At 44.0% G+C, this 26,561-nt stretch overlaps 2 protein-coding genes across 2 annotated transcripts; both read right to left on the bottom strand.

The window, feature by feature from the left end:
• Window positions 1-1,078: 1,078 nt before the first annotated feature.
• Window positions 1,079-12,115, bottom strand: ITLN1 (intelectin 1). Its single transcript, XM_007444177.4, has 8 exons — window positions 11,992-12,115; window positions 7,768-7,841; window positions 6,896-7,051; window positions 5,519-5,766; window positions 3,782-3,940; window positions 3,253-3,373; window positions 2,256-2,359; window positions 1,079-1,376 (listed from the first exon to the last, which is right to left on the bottom strand). The coding sequence occupies exons 2-8, from the start codon at window positions 7,826-7,828 to the stop codon at window positions 1,224-1,226; spliced, it is 1,002 nt and encodes a 333-aa protein (XP_007444239.1). The 5' UTR covers window positions 7,829-7,841; window positions 11,992-12,115; the 3' UTR covers window positions 1,079-1,223.
• Window positions 12,116-14,197: 2,082 nt separating this feature from the next.
• On the bottom strand, window positions 14,198-15,936 carry LOC103057721 (interferon-inducible GTPase 5-like). Its single transcript, XM_007444178.2, has one exon. The coding sequence runs from the start codon at window positions 15,654-15,656 to the stop codon at window positions 14,415-14,417; it is 1,242 nt and encodes a 413-aa protein (XP_007444240.1). The 5' UTR covers window positions 15,657-15,936; the 3' UTR covers window positions 14,198-14,414.
• Between the last annotated feature and the right edge of the window lie 10,625 nt (window positions 15,937-26,561).

Here is a 26,561-nt window from a genome sequence, read left to right as displayed (position 1 = left end):
ATCTACAGTGATACAGCTGCTGGATTAGATTCGAGAGTTGTGTTCTTGCACACAAAGGCTCCCAAGGAAACACATCTATTTTTCACCCCTTATTCGCACTTCATCCCTGAGTTGGCTGCACGCATTACGCTGTTACACAGAGCCAGCCGGCCAGTTCCTCTGAGAATTGAGAAGTGAGGGAGGGTCCCTTCTGAGCCTCTTTCTCCATCCATTAGGCAGCTGAGGGCTATGCTGTCTCTTATCTGACCGTTCCCTAGGTGTCAGTCTTGCCAGGTAGACCAGGCAGGAAACATGACCAGATGAGCTAATTCTACTTTATTGTAAGGCTACATTAACAGAATCTTGCAAATCTGAAAGTACAATTCTCCCGCTGTCTCCTTTACAGCCTGAGAAGTAGTTAGGGAGGGTCCCTTCTGAGCCTCTTTCTCCGCCCATTATGCAGCTGAAGGCTGTGCCCTCTCTTATCGGACCGTTCCCTTGGCAGCGTCTCTTCCCCCCATCTCCCAAGGTCATTCCCACAGACCATTACAATGTGTCAACGTAGAGTCTGGACAGCCATCTCTCTCGGATGCTTTAGCTGAGATTCCTGAGCAGGGGGCAGACTAGCTGGCCTGAAGGACCCCTTCCAATTCTAGGGTCTTATGTTTATAAGCCTGAGTGCCCAAAGTGGTCCCCTTCATGGACTCATGTTCCTCTTCATGGACAAGATCGGAAATGTAGTCAGAGACTCAGGGACACATAGGCTGAATTCTTCAATGTTCTCGTAACGGTTAATGTGACGGAGGGGGGAAATTAGTAACTGCATTCCTTGAACAATGATTGACATTAAACTTACGGTACATGAAATGAGGCCATCTTTACATGGGGGAGGCCTTACTCACTGGTACGCCCTCAAAGGCCAAACGTGGCTTGGACCCAGAAAATATCACTTCTCCATCCAAACCCCTGACTTGCCGTGGCAAGTCCTTTCCCCTTATTAATACCTACTGGGGTCAGCCCTAGCAATGCCACCTGGATCATCTCGAGGTGGCACACCTTGGAAAGACTGTGTCTCTTTAACTGTTGAAAAAACAGAGGCCAAACTTTAACGTGGTGCTTTTATTTTTGTTGTGTAGCCTTGTAGTATTGCGTATTGCGGGAGATTTCTCTACCCCAGGAAAGGGGCCTCCATCTCAGGCGACAGCAGTGCGTGGAGGCTTCTGATTCACCCTCCTGGCTCTGGATCAGCGGTAGAAGATGAAGACCGTGGAGTCCACCATGGCTTTAGAAACGCTCCAGCCGCTGTGAGTCCCGTAGCCGTCCCAGTCAAAGCCTGTGAAGTCACCACACTGACGTGGGGATCCTTCGGGGAAAAAGCCGCCGCCCCCAATGCAGTGCTAAGGAAGAAAAGAAGGGAATTGAACACCCTACGCGTTGGGAAGATGCCAGAGTGTGCTGTGGGCATGCACGGCAGGGCGCAAAACTGGAACCCCCCCAAAATCCGGCAAAGGCAAAAACAGAATTCTAGAAACGAACAGCGCGGCTCCAAGGGATGTAAAAGAATTGGGTCATGAATTTACAAAAGAATTTGGCTGTTAATTCCCTGCAGACCCCGGAAAGGGATGAATGCAAACATCAACCCAAGCTCAGCATATTCATGCCCAAAAGGTGCGCTACAAAGAGTGTTACGCAAGCAGGACTAGAGTTTATTAGAATTGCATTAGAATCCTGCATCGAAGGACTATACAAATCGAGGAATAAAAGTAGGGAGAATTGAGACTGATAGTTAAGTAAATTAGGGCAAGATGTATGTTACAACACTGGAATATAAACAGATTGTTTTTGCTTTTTTAAAACCCTGGGGGGAGGAACCCAAGTGGGAATATATTGTCTCAATAATGCAGATAGAGCGGTGTTTCTCAACCTTGGCCACTTTAAGAGGTGGCCAAGGTTGAGAAATATTGAGATAGAGAGTGGACGTGATTTTTAGCAATCAGCCCATCATGCTATAAAAATTCAGAAACCGGTGAGCTGGTTATATTCTACTGCAAAAGAATTAAAGCAACAGCAATAGGCTACTTTGGCCAAGAAAAGAACAACCAAGGATGAAACCTAGGCTTGGTCAGTGTTTCTCAAAGCGGGCAACTTGAAGATGTGTGGACTTCAACTCCCAGAATTCCCCATGCTGGCTGGGGAATTCTGGGAGTTGACATCCACACCTCTTAAAGTGGCCAAGTTGGAAAAACACTGTTCTAGGAGAAGGCCTGGATACTCACATGTTCTGTGTTGCATCCTGTGACTTTAACTCCAGAGCATAGAGCCATAGCTGCGTTTTCATTATTAAGCACGCGGAACTGGATGAAGCCGGCGGTAAATTCACCTGAGAAAAACAAAAGAAATACTGAATGTGGTTTGGGGGGTTGTAACTATTTTTGCAATCTTGGGAGATGACAGTCAGCAGAAGAACAAGCCCAGCTGGGTCTAGTGGCACCCAGAGGGCTGGCTGGGTTCACGTGACGTGCTAGACCAGCATTTTATAAACTTGGCCACTTGAAGAGGTGTGGACTTCAGCTCCCAGAATCAGATCATGACAGCCATCAAAAGGAGAGGGGAAGCTCAGAGCCACCTACAATACACTTTCCAGGGGTCTTTCAAGAGAATCAGCTGAGAAAGAACTCCCAGAATCAAACCTTGAATAATGCAAGGCAAACCAGCTGTATATTGTTGTCAAGAAAAGCATGTGGACGTGGCTGAAAGATTTGGAGAGGTTTGCATCCAGATAATGGGACTCCCAGATCAAAAGGCATGCCTCTAGGTCAGGGTTTTTCAACCCTGGCCACTTTAAGTTGGGTGGACTTCAACTCCCAGAATTCCCTGTGCTGGCTGGGGAATTCTGGGAGCATGGGGAATTCTGGGAGCTGAAGTCCACGTGTCTTCAAGTGGCCAAGGTTGAAAACCACTGGGCTAGACTCTTCCAATTCCTATTCTGTTGCTGTTCCTTCCCAACAGCTGGGCTTTCACGGGGTACCAAATAGCCAGCAAGGCGAGTAGCCACATCGTTGGCCTAACCTGCCCACTCTGCTTTCTAAACCATCTAAACCATGGCACCAATTGCACCCTGCAGCTGTGCATTCTGGAAAGCAATCCTTCCTTTTCTTCCTTCCGAATCTTCCTTCGCTTAGCTTCAACAGATGAGGTTCCAGCCTAGGAGCCACTGATAGTTAAAACACCCTGATCGGGGGGCGCCCATCTGGCCAAAGAGAGGACACTTACCCCGTCCATGGGGAGAATAGTATTCTGAAGTCTTCTGGGCATCCCCCAAATCATAAACGACAGGGAAAGCAGGGCCATTATCGGTTAGGCAGGTACCAGCACCATATTTCACAGGGTATTTCTGAAAAGCAAACCACAGCTTGATTATTTCCATGCGTTAATGGTCGAAGGACACAGAAGATGAAGACGTCTTATGGTGTCCTCTTTAACCCTGCTGTAGGACTCTGATGCGAACCAAGGCTCGGTCGTAAAAACTGAGCTTAATTCATGGTGACTTCTTGGACACATCCTGGTAGTTTTCTTGGCAATGGTATGGAGGTAGTTTGCTTCTCCCATCTTCTGGAATGTCTTCTTCCACTTCCCAGTTCTAAGACACAGTTCTGGGATTCCTGGAGGTCTCTCAACCAAGCACTAATTAGGTGTTTAGCCTTTTAAGATCAGCCCAATGAGATGCAAGCGATCATAATGCTCCCAACCCATCCCGTATCTGGTGAGTCAGCAGGCAGAAGGCCAAGTCAGCTGGCCTCACCTGATAGAGCCAGAGAAGGTTGCCCCCTTCCTCAGCCAAGAAGCCTGACTCCGTGTGGTATCTCAAGATGGAAGCCTCCCGCCATTTCTTCATGGGGCTGTTGTTGGGGACGTGCCATATGGAGAGATCCCGTGCGGCAAGAGCATAGTAGCCTGGATTCTGGAAAAAAAGAAACGTCGTTGACAACAGTGGAAGGCATTTTAAGGGTCCTTTTCCTAAGAGACACTCTCAGCATCAGATTCTGCAGAATGATATCCAGATTCCTCTAGACAAGAGGCTAACTCTTTGCCTGGGAAAGCGTCGCATTGGTGGAACTGACAGAAAGCTGGCCAAGTCCACCTGCAGTGGGGAACATCAGTCATGGTTTCCATGCCTTACAAAATCTATGCTTTAAAAAAATTACTCATTTATTTGGTTTATGTAGCCGCCCACCTCAAATACAATTACCTTGGGCAGCTTATAACAATTAACTGGAAAGTTACTGGGGAAAGTCTTGAAAACATTTGATTAGTCTGTTTGCACTTTTTGAGAGGACTCTGGGATGGGAAAAAAAGCAGCATGACCTTGCAACCACCATCCTTGGAAGAGAGGTATCAGCATGGGTTTCTCTCGAGGTGACCTTGTTGGCTGAGACAATTCTGGCTGGAGGATGTGGTCTGAAATGACGAGGTGCCAAGCCATGAAGGCCTCTGTAGGTTAAAGCCAGCGGATTTACTTGTACCTGGAAGCCCACTGGGAGCCAAGGTAGGGCCTGAAGTTCAGGTCTTGACAACAAGGGCCAGCTAGAACCTGGGCTGCTGTGTTTGTGGTTTCCGGGTCGTCTTTAAAGGGAGTCCTGTGTAGAGCACTTTGTAGTAATCCAGTCTTATGTGACAAAGGCACGACTCATGAAGCCAGGCCCTTGAGCCCCACGTAAGCCAGACAAGGCCTCCTGGCCACAGCCTCCAGCTGCTGATTCCATTGGAGCTGTCAGACAAGGCGGCCTCCCAAATCATGGACCTTCAAAGGTACTGCTTCTCCATCAAGAGACAACAAAGTTTAGGAGAACCTTGATGTATCAACAGTAACTCCATCTTCCTAGGGCTACCTTCAACATGTTCTGCCCCATCCAGGCCCACATGGCTTCCAGACATTGACAAACCACCTACACAGCATCTCTGGTCCACCTGGAGCTGAACCATTATATGTCCTCTCAGCAGCTCTCTGTACTCTTCATGGACATAAAGGCACGGGTGAGAGGATTGACCCTTGCAGCACTCCACAAGTGAGTGGCCACAGCTGTGACTTCTCCTCTTCCCCCACTGACTGGAAGCGCCCCTTGAAGGAGGAGCAGAACTACTGTAGTTCTGTGCTTCCAGTCCCCAACCCCTGCAGGCCTCCATTGATAGGACTGAAGGCTGCCAAGTGTCTAAGAGGACCAGGAAGGGTGTGCTCCACCAGGCAGTCCACTGGAGCAACCAGGGCCACCTCAGTCCCCTGTCCAGGTCTGAACCCTGCCTGAAAAGAGTCTGGAGAATCTGTGTACGTTACCCATGGCAGGGGACAGATGGGAACAGATGGGCTTTGTGGGAGGTATAACCACTATTTTATTTGATACCAAATATTAAACATAATCCAGCAATGCCTATTACTACAAACTCTGTTTTTAGACTGACGTTGACCTGTGGCTGAAGCAAATGGCCCAATTAAAAAAAAAAAAAAAATTGGTTTCCTTTGTCTCAGACTAGTATTTCTCACCTTGTAGTCGTCGCTGGTTGCTGCTATGGCTGACCCAAAGGTGGAGTTGTTGGACCAGTTTCCATCTCCTTTGGGGTAGTTGGCGCTGCTGCCTTGCTGGCTGGACCAGCGGTCCCCAACGGTGCATTTCCCAAAGATGTTGTTTTCATGTACACTGGCCACCAAGGTCCAGCCTCCTCCATTGGTGGACATGTCACAGAAGGTCTGGTAGATCTCGCCATCTTCAGTGATCAGGAAATACAGTCCATCTGCCAAAACCCAGGTGTACTTATTTATTTTAAGTGATTGACATTTCAGAATAACCCGTTTACATAAATGATAGAAGATAATGCCAATTTTTAACTGCAGTGGTAACAAGAGGGATAATGATTCCAAGATAGATAATCATATATAGTCAAGACCTATATAGGCTATGCATATATTAAGTTAATAGAAATCAGTATTTCAAGACTGTAACCAGAGGGTGTGCATCTCTGTGGAAGTTTAAATAAATCCTGTAAAAGAGTTGATTACAAATAATGGTGAAAATTCCACTGGATCCTATAATAATTTTCTTCGGAATGAATTACTGTTCTGTAGTTTAGATCCATTTCTGAAGTTACGTAGTTGCAAACTTAAGAGCGGTGAAAGTGCTGTTAGGTGAATAGTCCAAAAAGGGCAGAAGAAGAAATACAAAGATGACTCATTTGGATGTTCAATACTGACTTTTAATTCAGTGCCTTAAATTAACAAAGTAGATTGGAACAGAGAATAAAGAAATAAGAAGTTTTAAAAAAATGAATGATGTGGACCAGGGCTTGTCAACCATGGCGGCTTTAAGACAGGTGGACTTCAACTCCCAGAATTCCCTAGCCAGCATGAGTGGACTTCAACCCCCAGAATCCTGAGTCCACCCATCATAAAGTGGCCAAGACTGAGAAACCCTGATGCAGACTTTTGTGGTTGGCATGACAAATGGGGCTGAAAGAAAGCTGACATGGCAGTCTTATCCTGCATTCAGTGTGTAGAAAAGAGTCCCGTGGAATTCAGCAGGACTTTGTCTTAATAAAGCACCAGCTTGAGAGTAGCAGGGATGTCCACAGGGAGGGGGGTCGTAAAGTCAAGATGGTGGCCACAACCGTGCAATGGAAGCCCCTCCCTTTTCAACGTGCAACACAATGCAATAAAGAAGGGCTGGTCTTCAATCACATATTTGTGGCCACCATCTTGATACTATGGACACCCCTGGACAATAGTGCACGGAGGAGGAAATCTGAGGTGAAGAGCAACTTATTGTACAGGGTTTATTATTAATATTAGTATGAACAGGAGTATGAAGAAGCAGAAGATCTGATGGGACGGAGAAGCTCTTCTGAGTTAAGCTGCACTTTTGCTCACCAGTAGCCTTTTGAACCGAGTCCCTGATCTCTTGGCAACTCCGGAAGAGCTTCAGGGGCTGGCCTGGCTGGTTGGGAACGCAGGAGGAAGCTGATTCCCATTTCTGCAGCAACTTGAGGACATCTTCTTTGGCCGTGTTGACGCAGTTGTTGCTGCCTATTGATACAAGAGTAATTCAGGGTAGGGAAGTCAACAACCAGGGGAGAGGGAAGCTCCTGCGCCACTATTGCCTCTTTTGAATGGAGACAATAGAAAGACAATAAAAAGAGGGGATACATTCAAGAGAGACAATAAAGAAGCTAAGAAGGAAACAAAAAGGCCAGGACACATCTTCTCCTTATTCTCCCATCCCTCTAACCACCACACGAAGAGGCCTCACGAATCGTTTTTCAGGGATATCTTCTCATATTTGGTTATTCCACTGTTAAGGTGGTGGTTTCGCTCTTCTTTTTCAAAAATAACTTTTACTGAAAGTTTTTACATACTGTACATACAAGATAAATGCAAAGGAAGACTGTAAGCAGAAAACAATACCCTATTCAAGGAAGTGCCAAGGAAAAAACCAGCCCTTCAACCAACACCGGCAAACAACCAGACTCAGGGAGCACCAAGGACTCCACAAAACATCTTTACTCCGAATTAGGAGACCGGTTTGTGCATTAATTCAAAATTACGTATTTTGCGTGTCAAGATAACGCTCCGACCAATTTTCTCCTCATCTCTGGCAGCAGCCCTCAGCCTGGCCAACACAGAATGGGGGTTTCCCTTGTGGAATTTGCCCTGGGATGTAACCCAGCGCTGAATATTGATGAAAGAGCGTCCATCCTCTTCCACAGCCCTCTGTCCAGCAAGACCACCCGTCGTTCACTCACACGAAGGTTGTCCTTTTGAGGAGACAGCCCAGAGCAGCAACAGAAGAGCCAGTGGCTTCATTGTGGATCTGCCTCTAGAGGGAAGCAAGATTGTCCGCGGATTAATAGCAGAGATGGGGCCCTTTAAGAATCTGTGAATAACTAAACGTGAGATTTGTTGGTTTCAGACCACACAAGAGTATGCTATTGTTACTGTTTTATTGATGTTGTTCAGCCAAATGTTGTGTCTCCAGCCTAATCCACCTTCCTGCCACCTTCCATGAACAGAGCTCAGTTGTTTCCAAATTCTGCCCAGGGACCAACACCCAGACTTTTAGAAACAACAACAAGAGAGATCATCATTACTCAACATGAAAAAGAAAACCATCTGCAGTATAAATCCATACAAGGTATTATTTTATTGATCCCAGTTCATCTGCTTCAACTATTAGGGTAGCCTTCCCCCAGATATGTCCTCCACAACACTGGCCAAGCGATGGGACAATCTGAGCAACTGTAGCTGTGCAATGGTCCCACCAGAGAGGGTCAGTCAATGGATACTAAGTTTTTCTGCTATCAGAAAGTAACTTCAGGATCTGCCAACTCCACTTGAACATGAGTAAGAATATATATATATACTTTATCTGACATTCTTTCACTTGTTCTTCTTCGGTTTCAAATTTCAATAAAAGTTTCTACATTTTAGCAATTACATGTTCATCACTTGTACACAATTCTGTTTCAAACTCAGCCTTACAATCTTCAAAACCATAAATTCTTTTGTCTACTTTAAATCTTTCTAATAATTTGAACCATGGACAGCTATGTCCCGCTGCCACCAGTTCTTCTCTTGATTTTCCCCTTGACAAAATTCTACTCTCTCTCGATAAGTTAACCATTTGTATCTGCCTATTATTTCTCATCTATAAAATGCTTCTTTTTTTTTTTAATGTTTTTTTTATTTTTACAACAAACACAAAACAAACATGAACAAACAAAAACATAAAAAGGCATAAAAAAGCATCTTCCATTTTATACCGTGTGTCAACCAGTTACCAACTCGTTGGTGCCCCTTTCATAATCTTAAATTCTCATATCATCTATTCAAAATATACTTGTATACTTATCAATTAACAATTATTAATCATTCATAGCTAATCTATAAAATCATATATTACAAGAAATTTTAACTTTCAATAGGATTAGTAATACATTTCCATCTATCTATTATATGTGTATATATATAATAATTAATATCAAATTTCTATTATAAAGTTTCCTAATCCATTACATTACTATATTTTCTCATCTAATCATTAATAAAAACAAATCCCGTGTCATATAAAATTACTTATCTTCTTACTCTAGTTTGAAATCTCAATTTAACTCATCTCTGCACATTCCATAATTTTCAATAACTTCCTCCTGCATAAGTACTTTTTAATTTTCCCAATTCTTAAGAGTTACAGTTCTAACCAATATCAGTTACAATATCAATTACAGTTCTAACCAGGTTACAGTTCTAACCAGATTCTTCACTACATGTTATAGAATTTTTAACTATATATCTCAGATTTATACTTTATTCCAGCGCTTGCATAATTTTGAGTTCACCCTTTTCATTCAATATCCCAAAATATCTAGCTGTTTATTCCTTTTTCTATATTATTGGATAAGAGAAAGCAATAATAAATGTCCTTTTGAACATTCTGCTTTTGGAAGCTTCTGTCAGTTCCATCATTGTTGTATTCCCCTCGTTTTTCTTTAGGCATCTGGAGTAGTTTCTTTCAATATTGTTTTACTTCTTCTTTTTATGCATTCTCTTAGTACAATTTTCCATTATGATCTTGTATAATCTTTTTCTCACCCTCAGTGCCAAGAACAAATCTGTCTCTCTTCATTTATCAGTTGATTAACCCTTTTAATTCTCAGTTTATAGGCCTCACAATAATTCTGTTTAATGTTTCTGATTTCTTGTACTATTTCTTCCTTTTCCAATGATCCCGTTTTATGTTTAATTAAGTCCATTTTAGCTTTAATATCTTTTTTTCTTTTTCTTTTTTTTTTTTAAGAATTTCTGCAGCTCTTCTTCCAATTTTTTACAGTCATCCTCAATAGTTTAAAGATCTTTTTCTGCATTGTATTTCTCGTATAGTCTATTATCTTGATAAACTTTCATTGAGTCAAAGGATTCTTTATCTTTGTTCTTGCCAAAAATAAGAAAAAAAAAGAAGCAAAAGGAGAAAAAAAAAAAAAAAAAAGGAAAAATAAAAAGAAAAGGAAAGGAGGGGAAAGGCTAAGTCTCTTTAAAAAAAAAAAAAAATCCAACTGAGGGGGGAATAGAGAGCAAAGCAGAGCTTCTAGCAGAAAGAAGAGCTACTGCCACTAATCAGAACTCTTGTGACTAGCTCAAACTTTCCATCTTAGTATTTTCAAAATCGCTTTCAACTCCACTTTCTTGTTTATAATTACGGATGGCACCTGTATAAACATGCACATCCCACTATCTTTTTAGAAAGCACAGAGTCCTTGAGCGTGCGTCACAATGAAAAAAGAAAGCACTAAGTCGAGCCTCTAGATGGCAGTGCAACTTTCTTTCATTTACTTTCTCTTAACTCCACTTTCCCCATTTCAAAGTCAAAAAAATATAAATTTCTTATAACAATAAAGAAATCTTAGTAAAAAAGAAAAAAGGCTTAAAATAAAGAGTTATTGAGTATTAAAAAGAGAAAGCCAATCCAGTTAAAAATATATTTTTTTTAAAAGAAAAACATCTTGTCAATTCCACTAAAAAGGGAAAGTTGAAAAGAAAAATTTTCTCCCCTTTTTTTTTTATAAGGTTCAATCTCGCCGCTTAATCCACTTTTCTTCACTTTTAAAAATCTCTTTAAGTTGCTTAAGGTGTTCTCTAAGAATAGTTGAATAGTAAAAGTCCATCTCACCCAGTTGACACCCCTCTCTTCCATCTTCCTTTGGAGCTGTCCCGGCTTTCGCAGCCATTTTTGGCTGCCTCTCCTCCACCGGCTTCAAGAGCTTCTCCCCGGATCGATCTGGGACTTGCGGCGTCCCTGAGATCCGCGGGACGCGCCCTTTGCGTTCGCCATCTCTACGGGACGGCTTAGGTCCATCGGGACCGTCCGGGGGAGGAGATATCAGCTGCGATCCTGGGAGCCCAGGATCGCCCGCTGTATCGCCGCGACGCCAGCTCCGCCCTCGACCTATAAAATGCTTCTTGTGCTGAGATCCACAAAGGTATTTTTGGGCTCAACCTGGGTTTGCATCTATTCCATATTCTCAATTTATTGGAGAATTTTTGCTCCAAATGAGGACAAAGTATTGTTTTATAAATGATTGATAGAGAGATTAATAGGTTTCTCTCATGAAAACTGGTGTTTGATGGGGGATTGGAATGGAGTGATCTCCCCACAACTGGGCAGAACTTGTGAGAAAAATTGCTCAAAGCAAATTAGCAAAAGTTTTCTTTGATTTGATGGACAGTTGGGGGCTGGTTGATATACGGAGGCAGAAAAATGGCCATTTCAAGAGAGTATACCTACTTTTCTGAAAGACACAGATCCTCTTCAAGAATAAACATGATTTGGACCTCAAAGAACTTGGCTACTTTAGATATTTTTTCAGATCATATCCTGTGAGTTTGGCTTATAAAAGGAAATCGAATTCTTTTAGATGGAGACTAAATGAAACGTTGCTACAGAAAGAAGCAACAGTGGAGGATTTCTGCAGCTGCCTTCTCGCCACTTGCTTAATCTGGTGGCTGAATCAACTCATTTCTGGAATTGTACAGTACAATGAGGAATAACTAACAAAAGCAGTGGGGGGGGGTCACATTGTATGTGAAGTCAGAAAAAATCCCTAACCTAACAAAGGTTAAACGTATGAATGCTGGTCTTTAACTGGCCTTTAGGCGTCTGGTTAAGCGTGCTGTGTAGACACAGCTTACAATCCCCATCTAGATGACCCCAGCAAATTTCTCTATTTTTCTGCTAAAAAAAGGGGGCACACGCTTCTCTCAGGTATTTTGTGTTGCAGAACCCCACAGTCACCTCAGAGCTCCCATTTCTGCCCCTTCAAATAAACTCTAAGAAATCCATGCTCGGTCCTGGGTTTTCCATGTGCACACAAACATTGGATTCCGGTTGCAATCTTCTGACTTACACTGACTGATCTCAAGCTTTTCTTCAATGGGTCCCGTCAGATAATGCACTGAGCACAAGCTTCTCTTACCTGGATCAAGAGGTCCACTTTCCCTGGGGAGACGTGGAAGCTCTAACCAGGCTGGTCTTCTTGCTCTACCTTTATTAAGCAGCTTGATTACAAAACTCACCTCCCCACCCGAATAAGGAAGTGCAAAGCAAGACGGGCTGCAACAAATAGGAGTTGTTTGCACACACAAGGTGAAGGAGTTTCCGTGAAAAGGTTTGGCCAATACAGGAATCAATTGGCAAAGCATGGTGGTTTAATTTTTTAAAAAATCAATCAATCAATTAATTAATTAGTTTATATTTCAAGTTTAGATACCGCCCTTCTCACAAAAAGTGACTCAGGGCATTTTCTCTTTGCCATGCCTTGGCATCGTTTGCGTGTTCCTACTCAGCCTGTTATTGCCCCCGTCACTGATGGTGGGAGAGATGCCAGCTTGGTCCCGCCAGAAAAAGGGAGGCGTGACTGGTTGTTCTTTCTTTCGTACAAGGGGCATCTAAGGGATGAAACCATCATGTTGGCCAAGGTGACCTTTGCAGTCTAGAGATTCTGCTTTTTAACATCAGTTGCTCATCCAGACGTTGATTCTGAATGGCGTATTATGGTGACATGGTTGGGGGAAGAAGGAATAGGGAGGGGAAAGAAATTAATTTAGCTTACCTCTGAGTGCAAACCTGTCTAATTTTGCATTCTCCCAAAGCCGTGTTTCTCAACCTTGGCCACTTGAAGATGGGTGGACTTGAACTCCCAGGGAATTTTGGGAGTTCAAGTCCACCCATCTTCAAATGGCCAAGGTTGAGAAACACTGTCCCAAAGCCATATGCAAACTGATGATGATTAACAATAAACATCACTGTTCTCTGAATGCTTCAATGCACCAATTTAAAAATCTATATTGTGGAGGTCAGTTTAAATTGGATATGTTTGTGAAATGATTAACCAAATGTACCCTGTTAAATTATTTGCAAAATTTAGGTGTCTTAGGGAAATTTGCAAACAGAAATGGGTATGTCACCTATCACACCGAGACATTATCTCATAAGCATGCTGGGTGGGAACTTCTGGGAATTGAAGTCCACACCTCTTCAAGTCACAAGGTTGAGAAACTCTGCCCTAGACAGCCTCGTATTCTATGGGTAAAAGGTGTTAATTAGATAGAACGTGCCCTAAGTGGAGTGTCTGTTGCACGTTTAGCAAGAGGAGAGAGTTCAGAGTGCTTTGTGCTGCAAAAGAAGATCCTGCCCAGTTCAAGACATTCCAAGAATGAGATGGCAAGACAATATAATAGAGGGGATTTGGGGAGGGGTTATCTCCAACATAAAAGTCTACGAGGCGCTGGGTGGAAAGGAGGGGCTGGAATTGCTTCCCACCTTCTTTGCATCTCAGAAGAAGAGATCCCTTCCAACGTTTGGATTCAGGAAACGAGGAGAAGTGAACCTCAGGAAGAATAGTGGAAACCCACCTTGCTTCCTTAAATGACGGCAAATCTGTTGGCCTAATTAGTCATGGTTGAGAGTAGAATGGCAGAGGTCAGCTCTGAACTGTCCTCTTTGAAACAGAAGGTTGGAGGAAAGCAATCGGTATTGCCCCAGTGTTCAAAAAGGGGAAGCAAGAGCATCTAGGAAACCACAGATTGGTTAGTGTCATGCCTGTAGTGGGCAAGGGACAGATTGTCAAGGAGCATATCTGTAAGTGCTTGGGAAACAAGGCTACCATCCTGGGAGCCAGCAAATCTTTGTCAGGAACAAGCCAACTTGGACTGAGTTCTCTTCTTCTGACAGAGTGACTCGTTTCGTAGACCGTGGTGGATACAGTGCTCCTGGTTCTCAGCCACACGTTTCAGAAGGTCGCTCAGGGTGTCCTCATGGCCAGAATGGATAAATGTGAGCTGGGCAGTACTGCGGTGCAATGGATTTGCACTTGGTTGAACAACTGCACCAAAGGGAGTTGGGCACGCTTAGCTAGCAAAAGGGGAGTTGACAATGATCAACAGATTGAAAGGAAATGAAAGAAAATTCAGGTTGAATATGGGGAAGAATTTCCTGGTGGTAAAAATGGTTAAATCGTAGAACCCTCTTCCCAGAACAGGAGTGGGTCCCATCCTTGCTTGCTGGAGAATGGCTGTTGTAAGGAACGATTTGGTGGATCCTTGCAATAAACCGGAGGTTGGACTAGATTTCCTAGAAGTTCTTTCTGACTCATTCATTCTACAGTTTTGTAGTTGTATGTGTGTAGGCCCACGACAGCACGAATCCAACTAGAATAAGGCACCTCTGGGAACTACTTCATTTGGGAGGAATGAGTTAGATTATGAGGGGGTTACTCTTAGTTTACTCTCTTAAGCAGCAGCCGTGGTTTTAGACAACATTGGAGAAGACAAATGTGTAGAATTTTTTTTCTAGAACTTCATGGTCTCCACCTTGGAAGTGAAGTCTCTCGGACCCTCTTTAAGAAAGGCCCTGGTTCTCCAGGGCTTTTGATATGGTTGCCTCAGACTCACTTGTGCCCTTATGGCTCATAAACACTTTGACCAGCACCCTGTGGGCATCAGCTGCCACATCTTCCACAAATGTTTTCAGCATGCTGTACACTACAGCGAACGACAACCCTACCGTGGCCATGGGGACAAGCTGCTTTGGCAGTTTGGGTGCTTTGCTGGCTGCTTGGATGAGCAACTCCACCACTTGTGCTTTGGTGATTGCAGGAGCCAGTGGGGACCTAATGAGGGCTTTCAACTGTTCAAAGGGCTGCTCTACATGTTCGGCAGTCCTCCTTAAGGAGTCCTCTTCCAGGCCAAAGCTGATGCAGTAACCTTGCATGGTTCTGACTAGTAGGTCCACATCACATACCACTGAAATATTTGGGATAGCTTCAGTCTGGATCCCACAGGCTACCACAGCAACCAACCACAAATGTTCAATCATCACATTCTTCTTCTTTTCCAAGATGCGATGGGAGATGTTAGGGGTGGCAAGGAGGAAAGAATGGCTCTTTTGCAGATCCAAGTTCTTCCCAAGCGTTTCTCCCAGGAGGTAGAAGTCATACTTGCTGAGTAAAATGTTGGAAATAAGGAAGATCTCGGGAGACTTCACTTTCTCAGCTTGAAGATCTTGCATACAATCTTCTCGGATCTTCTGCAGTGTGACAATCTCATCAAAGCTAGATGGGTTGCTCTGACGGGCTGATTCCAGATCTGCATCCACTTTAGTGCGGACAAAATAGTAGTCTTTACCTGCGTTCTTGATGTAATGAGCCAGCTTAGCGTGGAAGGAGCTGAAGTGCTGAGAGGCAATAATTAAAAAGAAGTCATAGTAGGCAACATTCAACCACTCTGTGTAATTTTTGGCATGGAAATCTGGGTTCCCAAGATTGAGCAGATCCCACAGGATCACGTTGGGATACTTGGGGTGTGGATAAGCCACAGGAGTTTTACTGGCATCCACCTTTCCAGTAGGAGCTGCCCCCTCATCATCCTCATAGAGGTCCCGAAAGGTGTTGATGAAGGTTGCTCTGTCTACTCCAGATTCTCCAATAACTGCCACATTTAAGTTGATGTTCTCCAATGAGGAAAAAGCTTCTTGGAGGCGGTTGGCCAGATGAGCAAAATTCCCTGTCTCAAAGGCAGTCTTGAGCTCATTGATTTGTTTTTCAGTTAGAGTAATTTTGTTGCCCTTCACCTTTTCTGCCATTGCATCAATAACTTGCTTTTGCTGGTCAATCTAGGGGAAAAGATCTAAAGAACCAGGTGAAGAACACTGCATTAGTGGAAGTCTTGTGATGAAACAGAGGCCTGCATATATATTTTTATCATTGCTTGCTAAAAAGTGATCTAGTTGGGTAGCCTGGCCTGGCCTGCCACCAAGAGAGTCACACATCTCATGTTAGCCTCCATCTATCAAGGGTTTCTTGATAGTTTTCTAGACAGGGTTTCTTATTCATCAGTCCTTCCACAGAGCAGGGGTTGATAGTTTTTTCAGGTGCCATTACTGAAATGGGTACATAATTTAAAAAAAAAACACATGAGATTTCAGTAATATCACCTCCAAAATCTTACGAGACTTCAAAGTTCTCACTCAAAATCCAAAGAGACGTTGACACACTTGCCCCACATCTTATGAGGATTCATATTTCTTCCCAAAGTCTGACAAGAATATAGGGGCATTACAAGATTTGGTGCTGTGAATAGATCGCAGCAGCGGGATGATACATATATATATAATGTGAGGTTACCGTGAGCTAGAGGCCCATGAGCATAACCTTCACCACAGAGGCAGTCAAACAATTCAAGGCAATTTGTGCCACCAATTCAGAGGGCGCCCTCTAAAAATGTCGTACGGTAGAAGTGACAGGAACGTCCCCTATCCAAAACTACTAAGAAGCTGGGCATAGTTATAATGGTCAGAAACTAAGCTATCAGCTGGGACATCACCTGGCCTAAAGGTGAGTATAAAACCTTCTAAATATATATGATGCTCTACTGTTGCTGCTCTTTACCACAAGGACGAAGCACCTTTTGGTTACCTGGCTTTGCACGGGGGAAAGGACGTTGACCCTCCACATTGGCGTGTTTCTCCTGTGAGAGGCTCCACTCGCCTCTTTGCCTTGCTATTGCTCCTTCTAATCACCTTGCCATTTTCTCATCTATTAGCATTATCGGAGGAAAATCCAGGGCCCAAAAAGGGGGGCATGCCCTCTCTCTCATCTAAGGTAGCTTCCCCCAAAGAGGAGTTACCCAATTACATTGGAATAGCAACTCTCAGAGTTCTGTGGTAAACCGGTTTCATCACCAGATTGGGAAAGAGTCCTGAACAAATGATGTTAATGGCACGGAGCCAGTGGCCTGTGGCAACCCAAAGCTGTCTGGGATCCGTCTCCAGTCTGCAGCAGGAAGCCAACTCCAGCAGGCTCTCTGCTCTCTCTCCATCCTTCTTGAAACGGTCTAAAACTTGACCGCTTTTGAAACTCCTCTGCTCCACCTCCACATAGCTTCCCCTTGACTTCTGCCAGCATCTGTGCGAATCGGCCAATGAAAAGCGCAGCGTTCCCTGCTCGCTTCCCCATTGACGTTGCTTGTTGGAAGCTGGCTGGGAAAGTCACAACTGGCAATCGTGTGACCGCAGGACACTGTAACCATTGTAAATGTGTGACGGTTGCCAAGTGCCCAAATCATGATCACATGATCGTGGGGATGCTGTGATGGTTGTAAGTGCGAAGACCAGTCATAAATCACTTTTTCCAGTGCCATCTTAACTTCGAACGGTCGCTAAACGAATTGTTGTAAGTTGAGGACTACCCGTAGTGAATCTTGTAAATGGGTTGATATCAATAGAGGCAAATATGTGTAGCTCAGGGTTGAACTGTGGAGTCCTTGGGGTCCTCTGAGCTTGGTTCTTTTCTTGCAAACGTTTTGTTACCTGGCTAGGTAGCATCTTCAGTGCTGGAATGGGATGGGGTTTGCTCTCTGTTTATATGCTGTGCCCTGCCTTGCCAGTGCTGGTGGGGATGGGAGTTTTGTTTTGCTCCTCTGGGAGTTCCTTGATTATGGTATTGTTTACTGCTTGATTGTATGTCTGTGATAATCTTGGTGTTAATCTCTGCTTATCTGGGTGATGATTGCTGGTGAGGAGATTTTCTGGTCTTTTGTCTACATGGTATGTAGATGTAGAGATAAACAACATCTACATACCATTCAAAAGAGACAAAAGACCAGAACATCTCGTCACCAGCAATCATCACCCAGATAAGCAGAGGTTACCACCAGGCACATAATCAAGCAGTGAGCGATACCCTAATCAAGGAACTACCAGAGGAACCAAACAAAACCCCCACCCCCACCGACATTGGCAGGGCACGCAAGAGTATATAAACAGAGGGCAAACCCCATCCCATTCCAGCACTGAAGATGCTACCTAGCTGGGTAATGAAACATTTGCAAGAAAAGGAACAAGCTCAGAGGACCCCAAGGTCTCCACATGGGTTGATATGAATAAGTTTACAGGACTTTTCTTCTTCCCCTAATTTTCCCCACCTTTCTTTGTAACACCGAAATCTTCTTTACTTCCTTTCCTGACTGTATATGACCTGGGACCCTGAGAGTCACTGCATGAGGTCCAAAGTGGCCACCAAACGTCTGAAGTCCCGGGAAGATCAACTTAATTTTTAAAACTTAACCCTAAGTTTTGATTGAAGCAAATGTTTCCTTGCTTCTGAAGTAGCTGCCATAGATACTGAGAGCCAGATGGTCAAGATGACTCTCCCAGTGTGATGTCAGCAATGGGACCATAAGCAAAAATAAAGTCAGCTGAAATAATGAGAAAAATTTGCATATTTTATAACCAAGAAACGCTGCTGGGAATATGGGAGGCTGAAACTAAAACAAATAAACCTCTTTCTGTGTGATATAAAAGATAGGCAAATAATATAATGTATTACTTGCATTTTATTAGACCGTAAAACAATATTTTGAAAAAAAGAACAGACAGAAAATATCTCTCACCGAAACTGCCCACATTTGTCCAAAATAAAAAGAAATAAGCTAAGTAGGATCAAAAAACACATATTTAGGAGAATACCAGCGAAGAAATTCTCCTGTCCTTTTTTTCTACCTTTCTTACTCAATGCAATGGGGAAAAAAACAACAACACTTTCCAGATTTCGCTCAAAGCAGAAGTGTGTGCTCCATTGCACAATATTCTCCAGCACTCTGCAAGCTCTGGGGCTTCCCACCCGCCCATTCAACTCCAAGAGTTGAATCCTGTGCTTGAGAAACAGCCAAACCACCGATCGATCTGGCCTGTCCAGCTGCTCAGGACTGTGGGAAGAAACACAGAACACAAAGTTCTGAGGCTGCTGCCACAACCCTGGAGAGCCTGGGCACTCACAAGGGCCTCTCCCAGTGTGCCCCGTGACACAGTAGTGCAACGGTGAGGGGTTCCAATGCATGAAGGTCTGGGGGAAAAGGCTTGTTCCTAGCACCTGCCCCTTATTTGACTGCGGTTTCCAAACCGGGCCTCAGAAAATACCAATGAATTCGTACAGGGATGAGCGGAAGACCAAAGAGCTAGTCCAAGAGAGGAACCACAATCTCACCCTTTAGCAAAGACTCAGGGCCAAGAGCCCGGTTGTGCTGCTCTCCAAATGGGTCGCCCAGTTACTCAGTCTCTTCTTACCATCTCAGAGCAGATGGCAACGTTAAGAAAAGAGCATCCTATTATGTTAGTGTTTCTTCAACCCTGGGAACTTTAAGATGGGTGGACTTCAACTCCCAGCTGCCGGTGATAGTCGAGCCAGGGGTCCAGAGGCAGCTGCACCCCACCCAGGCCCTTAGCTTCCAAAAACAAAGGGTGGGGAGGGGTGTAAGAAAACAGGAGAGAAGCAAACGGCGTGCAGACAGGGAAGCGGAGGCAACGTCCGGAGACTGGCAGCTATTGCAAGCAGGCCAGAGGACAATTGGGCACCTCACAAGTGGGGTGAGCAGCATCTCCTGGTGGGAGTCCTGCTTGGAGCTTCACCGGGACCTTGGTAGCAACTAGAAGAGGAACAACCACCCTGAGACGCCCCTCAACCCAACCAGCATGAGAACTTTCGGAAGGAGGCGCTGGTGGTCTGCCACTTTGCAGACTGATAGACTTTTGCTTGAACTAAGCATTGAAGGACTGAGTATTAAAGTTGGAAGGATTGATAATGAATCTCAAGCTCAGATACTTTGGTCACCTAATGCGAAGAGAGGACTCTTTGGAAAAGACCCTGATGCTGGGAAAGACTGAAGGCAAAAGGAGAAGAGGACGGCAGAGGATGAGATGGTTAGATAGCATCACTGAAGCAACGAGCATGAAACTGAGCAAACTCAGGGAGGCAGTGAAGGACAGGAAGGCCTGGCGCGATGTGGATCACGGGGTCACGAAGAGTCGGACACGACTTAACAACTGAACAACAATCACCTTGCAAGTCCTGGAAGGGTGGAGAACAGAAGTCTGTTGTTGCGGAAGGAGTGTGGTGCAATAAAGCATCGGGTACAGATGGGCTACGCTGCGGTGCGTCCAGTCCTTGGAAAGCAGAGAACCCTCACAATTTAGTCACTTGTTTTGGTCCTTTAACTTTTATCATACAAACAGGACCACTAAATGCACAGTCTTTCACATCCATGTGAAAAATATGGAAATTGAATTGTCTTTTTAAAATAAATTTATATACACTGTTTGGTTTTAGATATTTTTATTAGAATATGTGTTTTTGTAAAATTTATCTTGGTTTTGCTCTTGGCTTTTCCTTTGTAAAGCAAAGTTATAAAACAGAAGCAACTATTTTTTTTTTTATCCCTATGAACCTCTTTCCGATTTGCCCTTTTTCAGGTTTGCCCTTTATTTTTTCCAAGAAAACAGGGTCATTGTACAGGAGCTTTTATTGCTAAAAACAGCACAAAACCCTGCTACAAATCAAGAAAAGGGAATTTTCTAGCCAGGCAGCCTTGCTTCGGTGCTTCTCCGTTAACTTGTACAGGCAACAATGTGGGAGGACTCCTTTCGGGAATTATGCTCACGAGATTTAGCTGAACTGGATCAACTGCTCCTAGTTTGGGCCCCGTTACAAGTTTTGAAATCACAGACTTCCTCAAGCCAAACCAGCTTAAACCTGATAAAGCCCCGGGCAGTGATTTTGTCACTGCTGAATTTCTACACGGTAATCTGTAGTGGTAGACTCCTGTATTAGCCTCTCTGTACTGCTTGTTCGTTCATTCATTCATTCATTCATTCATTCATTCATTCATTCATTTTATGGCCAATGACCAGCAAGGTAGTTGCAGCACTGAATAAAACAACAAGTAAAAGTGGGCTCAAATACAAGAAAAGCAATAAAACCCTAAGGACCTGCCAGTTAAAACTGACATGTATAAAAAGACAAGAAAAATAAAGCAGAGCAAGACAATGTACGGTAAGTAAAAATAACCATACATTTAAAATGAAAGAATGAAAGAACTTCCGCATTATATAGTTTCAAGATTAGGACATCTTAAGCCTTCTTATGGCAATAACTGTGCAAACAGTTATGTGTGCTTCTAGGATGGCACACGTTATGTCTCTGTTCTGTGAGCTGCGCTGGGTGCCAGTTTGCTTCTGGGTGCAATTCAAGGTGCTGGTTTTGACCTTTAAAGCTCTTACATGGCATGGGGCCAGGGTATTCGAGGACCGACTCTTCCCAGTGACTTCTACCCATCCCATCAGGTCCAGCAGAAAAGGTAGGATCTGGGTGCAGTTTGCAAAGGAGCTCCATGAAAGGAAGGAAGGAAGGAAGGAAGGAAGGAAGGAAGGAAGGAAGGAAGGAAGGAAGGAAGGAAGGAAGGAAGGAAGGAAGGAAGGAAGGAAGGAAGGACAGACCCAGGAGATGTGCCTTTTCTGCTGCAACCCCCACCCTCTGGAATGTCCTCCCCTCTGAGTGGGGTCAGCCCCATCTCTGTTGGCCTTCCGGACAGCCTTGAAAATGTGGTTCTTCCATCAACCCTGGAGATCCCATGGTGAGGCTGGCAAGTGGTTGACTGAGGCTAACAGTGCTTGTCCTCCCGCTATCTTGGGGTTCCCTTATGTTTTCATTCCATTACGCTTTTTGTTGTTATTTATGTCTGATTTTTTTATATTGTGATATGGTTTTAACTGTGGAGCCCTTGGGGTTCTCTGAGCTTGGTTGATTCTTTGTAGATGTTTCATTACCTGACTAGGTAACACCTCTGAAGATGTTACCTAGTTGGGTAATGAAACATCTTCAAGAAAACAACCAAGCTCAGAGAACCCCAAGGGCTCCACAGTTCAACCTTCAGTTACATATATTCTCTTCCATTGCTATGGTTTTTTTAATTGTTATTCTGCTGGTAAGCTCCCCAGAGTCACTTTCTGTGAGATGGGTGGCTATATATTTATTTTATTTATTTATTTATTAAATTTGTATGCCACCCATACATCAAGAAGAACGTGGCCTCTCTGTTCGTAATAATGGGGTTCTGGTCCAAGAAGAGGAACTCAACCACCTCTCTTGGATCAGAAGGTCGATCTCAACCAGGAGGAGATATATCAGCTACTTCCTCTTCAGAGGAAATGCCCCTTCTAAATCAACTGATGGACAATTCAGGAAATAAAGATTCATGTAAAGGTCCTTCTTAGACAGTCCTGATGGCAAATCAGTGTCTTTTAACAGCTGTTCCTGTGTCTTTAATATATCTGAATATTAAATACCACCAATGAGAAATTAGACATACTTTTCTGGCTTTTAAAACGAAGAATGCCCTGGAACAATGCTTATGAGTCAGACCTTTTATCATCACACTATATTTTACAGCCGGCTCAAGTCATACTCAATATTCAGAATAACAACAACACTCACGGATGGAACTCCTGCTGAAGTCTGCTACTGGGCATTTCAGTCTCTCCGATGGCTTTAGTGGCTCCCGAGCTCAGGGAATACTAGCAGGATTTTACTAAAGCTTAATTCTCCCACCAGTCGCTTTTCAACGAGATGGGCGGTGACAAATTTGATATATAAATAAATAAATAAATAAAATAAAATACACCCAGAGAAGCTGACCCAGAGAAGCAACACAGAGGACTCTGACCTGGCTGACCCGACTCCCCCTCTTCTTGACAGAAGACACTGTAAGGTTCACGGCTACCCAGAAAACGTGAAATCCATCAGCAGCCCAAAATAAAAGACCAAGCAGGGATTTCTCTAAGCAGCGTCTTATTTGGCCAAGCAAAAGTCTGGGTGCCCACACCGTGCACCCAGAGAGAGCAGGGTGGCACCCCCTTGGGGACAAAACCACAGCCTTTTATAGTAGTTTTAAAAAGGCAGATCTTAGTACCATTATAATAAAGATGAGTTTTACAGCCAGTCAAAGAAACTTAAGCAGAATACATTATTTCCCGCCCTTGTTTGCTTACATTAATTTAAAGGAGTTCCCCCTAACTCTTATACCTTGTCAGTCCCTGCAGACCCTTGTTCTGGGTCCTCCCTCCTTTTCAGGCCTCAGACTTAGTCTCTTCGGGAGGAGTTTTCCCTATTATCTGAGCTAGCTCGTCTGGTTAGTTGCTTCCTCTTGCAATTTCGCTAAGTGCTGTTAGTATTGAAGCTTGGCTATAGAGAACTCCGCGCATGCTCTAAAGCTATGAAGTTAACATTGCCAATTTAGATATTGATCCCTTCAACACGGAAGGAAGCAACGCTTTTGCCTGGCTGTCCAGGAAAGTGCAACATCTCGTCCTCCAAAGGCTTGAGGGGTTAAGACAGGACCTTCTCTAGCCTGATTTCTAAAAGCCCCACAGCTCTACCTCCAGACCCCAATTTGTCCCGTACGTTCTCTGATCTACATTGCCACTCTGCTAATAACATAGTTCCCCCCTCCAGTGATTTATTAAGTGTGGTTCAAGCTTCCCCAAGTTTGCATCTGCCTTCCACTCTTCATCCTTCCTAAGCGATGATCTCATCATACCCGCCTCTGAACATCTGCCCCCAAAGCCTTCATGTTCTGGCTCACCTCTCTGATGCTCCTCTGAGGAATACTGACTCATTCTTTCAATAGGACCATGGTTATCTCTAACCAGGGAGCCCATCCTAAATTGTCAAACGAGACATCAGGAGCCAGCTGTCATCTGAGCTTCTGCCCTGCAGGGACTACCTCCCATATACAAGATGTTCCATCTGAATGACTACCACTAGCTCTATCACAGGAAGGCTGGCTGGGGAATTCTGGGAGTTGAAGTCCACTCATCTTAAAGGTGCTAAGGTTGAGCAACCCTGCTCTAAATGGACACATTCTGCATTTATGGCCTTTTTATATCAATTTGAAATTCTTCTGTTACAAGAGACTTGGGGCTTGGAACCGTTAGACCTGCAACTCCCTCATAGCTAAACCTAGTCTGAAAAGGGGCCGGGCTCTTGGAGGTATAAGCCTCTTAATCTCGATTCAATTGCATGTGCCCATTTCACTGGCTTGAACGTGTGATCAGATAGCCATAGCTTCCCCTTTAAAAATTGGTTCTACTAATTTCTTCCTTATTTATGTCTACTTCCCCCCCTCGTAGTCTTATTTCTCAAATCAGCAAGGACCGGGAACGCCTTGAAAAGTGGCTTTTTGATCTAATGACCCAATCTCCAAGCTCAGAATTAATAATAGGTGATTTTAATACCAGGATGGGAGCCAACAATAAGGCCCTATTCCAGGAGGGTAAAATGTTCTAACTGGATTGGCTCATCAGACATCTACAGATAAAGGCATTAATATGGGGTGGGGAGAATGGAGATTGCTTCAATTGGTGGCAAAATTTGGCCCGAGGGTCCTCAATGGATCTACTCCAGGTGACACAGAGGGTGAACTCACCTTCTGGGGCTCCAGAGGAATTTCCACTGTAGACTACATGCTAATTTCTGAAGAGTCTGCTCCATATTGTTTACGTTTTAGTAGATAGTCCTCGTTTAGTGACTGCCTAGTTTAGCAACTGTTTGCAGTTATGACGGTGATGGAAAAGTCACTTTGCGACCAGTCCTCACATTGACAACCTTTGTGGCATCGTTCCCCACATGGGTCTTGGTGCCAAATGCAGATTTCACTGTATAATGTATTTTAAATATGCCACAAATTAGAATTTCTGGTGGTTTTTGTATATATTTTTTATCTTGTACCATGCTATTCTTTCCTCATTTTATTTTTGAAACATTTTGATTTAACTTTTCGGTCTACTGTTTAATCTGCTTCTGTCCAGTGAAGGGCAGGTGTTACACTTCAGAAACAAAAAGAGGGGAGAATTCATAGGCCTCTCGGCCATTCAGATCATAAATTCCTCTTTCAGTTGAGATAAATATCTGCCAGCATAGAAAAATGGGGAGATGACAAGAGTGTGGTGATCGCAGAGAAGCATGTAGGTAGGTAAATTTTAGTGCAATTTTTGACCAGGTCCACACGCTGTATGGAAAGGTCTATGTCCATCACAAAAAGGAAGAATGGAGCAAAAGGTTAACTCTTTCTCTGTCCAGAGCAGAGGCCATGTCATGGAGAGGTCCAGCAGAATCTGGATCTCTGCAGGGGCTGTCTCTGGGGTGGTGTCACACATGGGAAGGGCTGAAAATGGGGCAGACGTAGGAATGACCACAGTCTCCTTGATCCCAAAGGCAGTGGAGACATCGTGGGTCTTTTTCACTCTGGCAGAAGGAAAGAGCAGCCAACAGCTAGGAAGACTAGAAACATGTTCCCCAAATGACTGGCCTCAGGATGCAGGCTGCTGTCCATGGGTTTGACGAAAGGGAGAGGCCGGAGCAAATGTTAGCAGTGGTGCATCCATTTGGACCAATTTTGGGGTTGAACTGATGCAAGTCATCAAACGTGCCCAAACAGGTTCAGATAAGGATGCTTTTAAATCCAGCTTTCTGAAACAGTCTTAATGTCTCAGCTGAACACAGGATCTGGGAGAGGGGATGTCTTAATCATGATGGGCAACTGGGCCAATAAACTGCCACAGCATCAGATCTGCCCCTTGAGCTTTTCTCTCCTGGAGTAAAATTAGAAGGCTCTCAATGGGTTCTCAATGCTGCCCTCATCTTGGAGGCTGGATCTGTTTCAGTAGAACCGTGAATCTGGGTAACCAAGATCATTTACTGGCATAAATCTGCACCCCGCCCTGAGGACTTAGCCCTCTTGATTCAACTGGAAAACTTTCACTCAAGTTGGAAGATCACTTTGGACATGAAACTAACGACAGACATTAGTCCTGCAACCCTGGACTTCCCTCACTAAAGAGATTATAAGATGGCAGATAATGGATATATATTTACAGGCCTTCTTTAGGGAAATTTAAGGAAAGCCTACTTAAATAGCTCCATAATGTTGATCTGGTAAGACAAGGTTCCTCAACCTTAGCAACTTTAAGATGGGTGGACTTCAACTCCCAGAATTCCCCAGCCAGCCTTGCTGGCTGGGGAATTATGGAAGTTGAAGTCCACCCGTCTTAAAGTGGCCAAGGTTGAGGAACTCTGTGGTAGGAGACTTCTGGGTGTTCCCCTTGGGCCATTTCAGTGCCCTGTCTTCAGCCTTGCTGGGATAAGAAAGCAAGCAAGAGGAAGGAAGGAAGGAAGGAAGGAAGGAAGGAAGGAAGGAAGGAAGGAAGGAAGGAAGGAAGGAAGGAAGGAAGGAAGGAAGGAAGGAAGGAAGGAAGGAAGGAAGATACTCCTTGGCAGAGAAACTTTGCCCTGTTATTAGAGAGCAGTTGAAACTATGACTCATGCCATGTTATATTGCCAATTTTATTATGACATTTGTCATCTTTATATAGCCCTGATTCTAAGAAACTTTCCCAGTAGCTCAGATAAATTTTATACCTCAATTCTCCTCACAGGCTGTAACACTGATGTAATTTAAAATTGACAAATTCCACTTTAAAGCCTACACTATAAAGAGACAAACGAAATCCGGCAACTTTACCTAAATGTTATTATTTTGTTCCACTTATTCCATGTTGTAACTTGCCTGGGAGAACTGTGGTGGGTTATCATAACACGGTATAGTTTCCTGATTCAGGTAGATTGTGCATTGGGCTGAGTTCTTGTGGGGAGGGGAGAGA

Source organism: Python bivittatus, unplaced genomic scaffold (genome assembly GCF_059951505.1).
Source record: "Python bivittatus isolate LINGU-HERP-01145 unplaced genomic scaffold, Pbiv_v1 ctg000660_np1212, whole genome shotgun sequence".
NCBI classification, from domain to species: domain Eukaryota; kingdom Metazoa; phylum Chordata; class Lepidosauria; order Squamata; family Pythonidae; genus Python; species Python bivittatus.
Note: the sequence above shows the minus strand (reverse complement) of the source record. Positions and strands in the feature narration are given on the sequence as shown.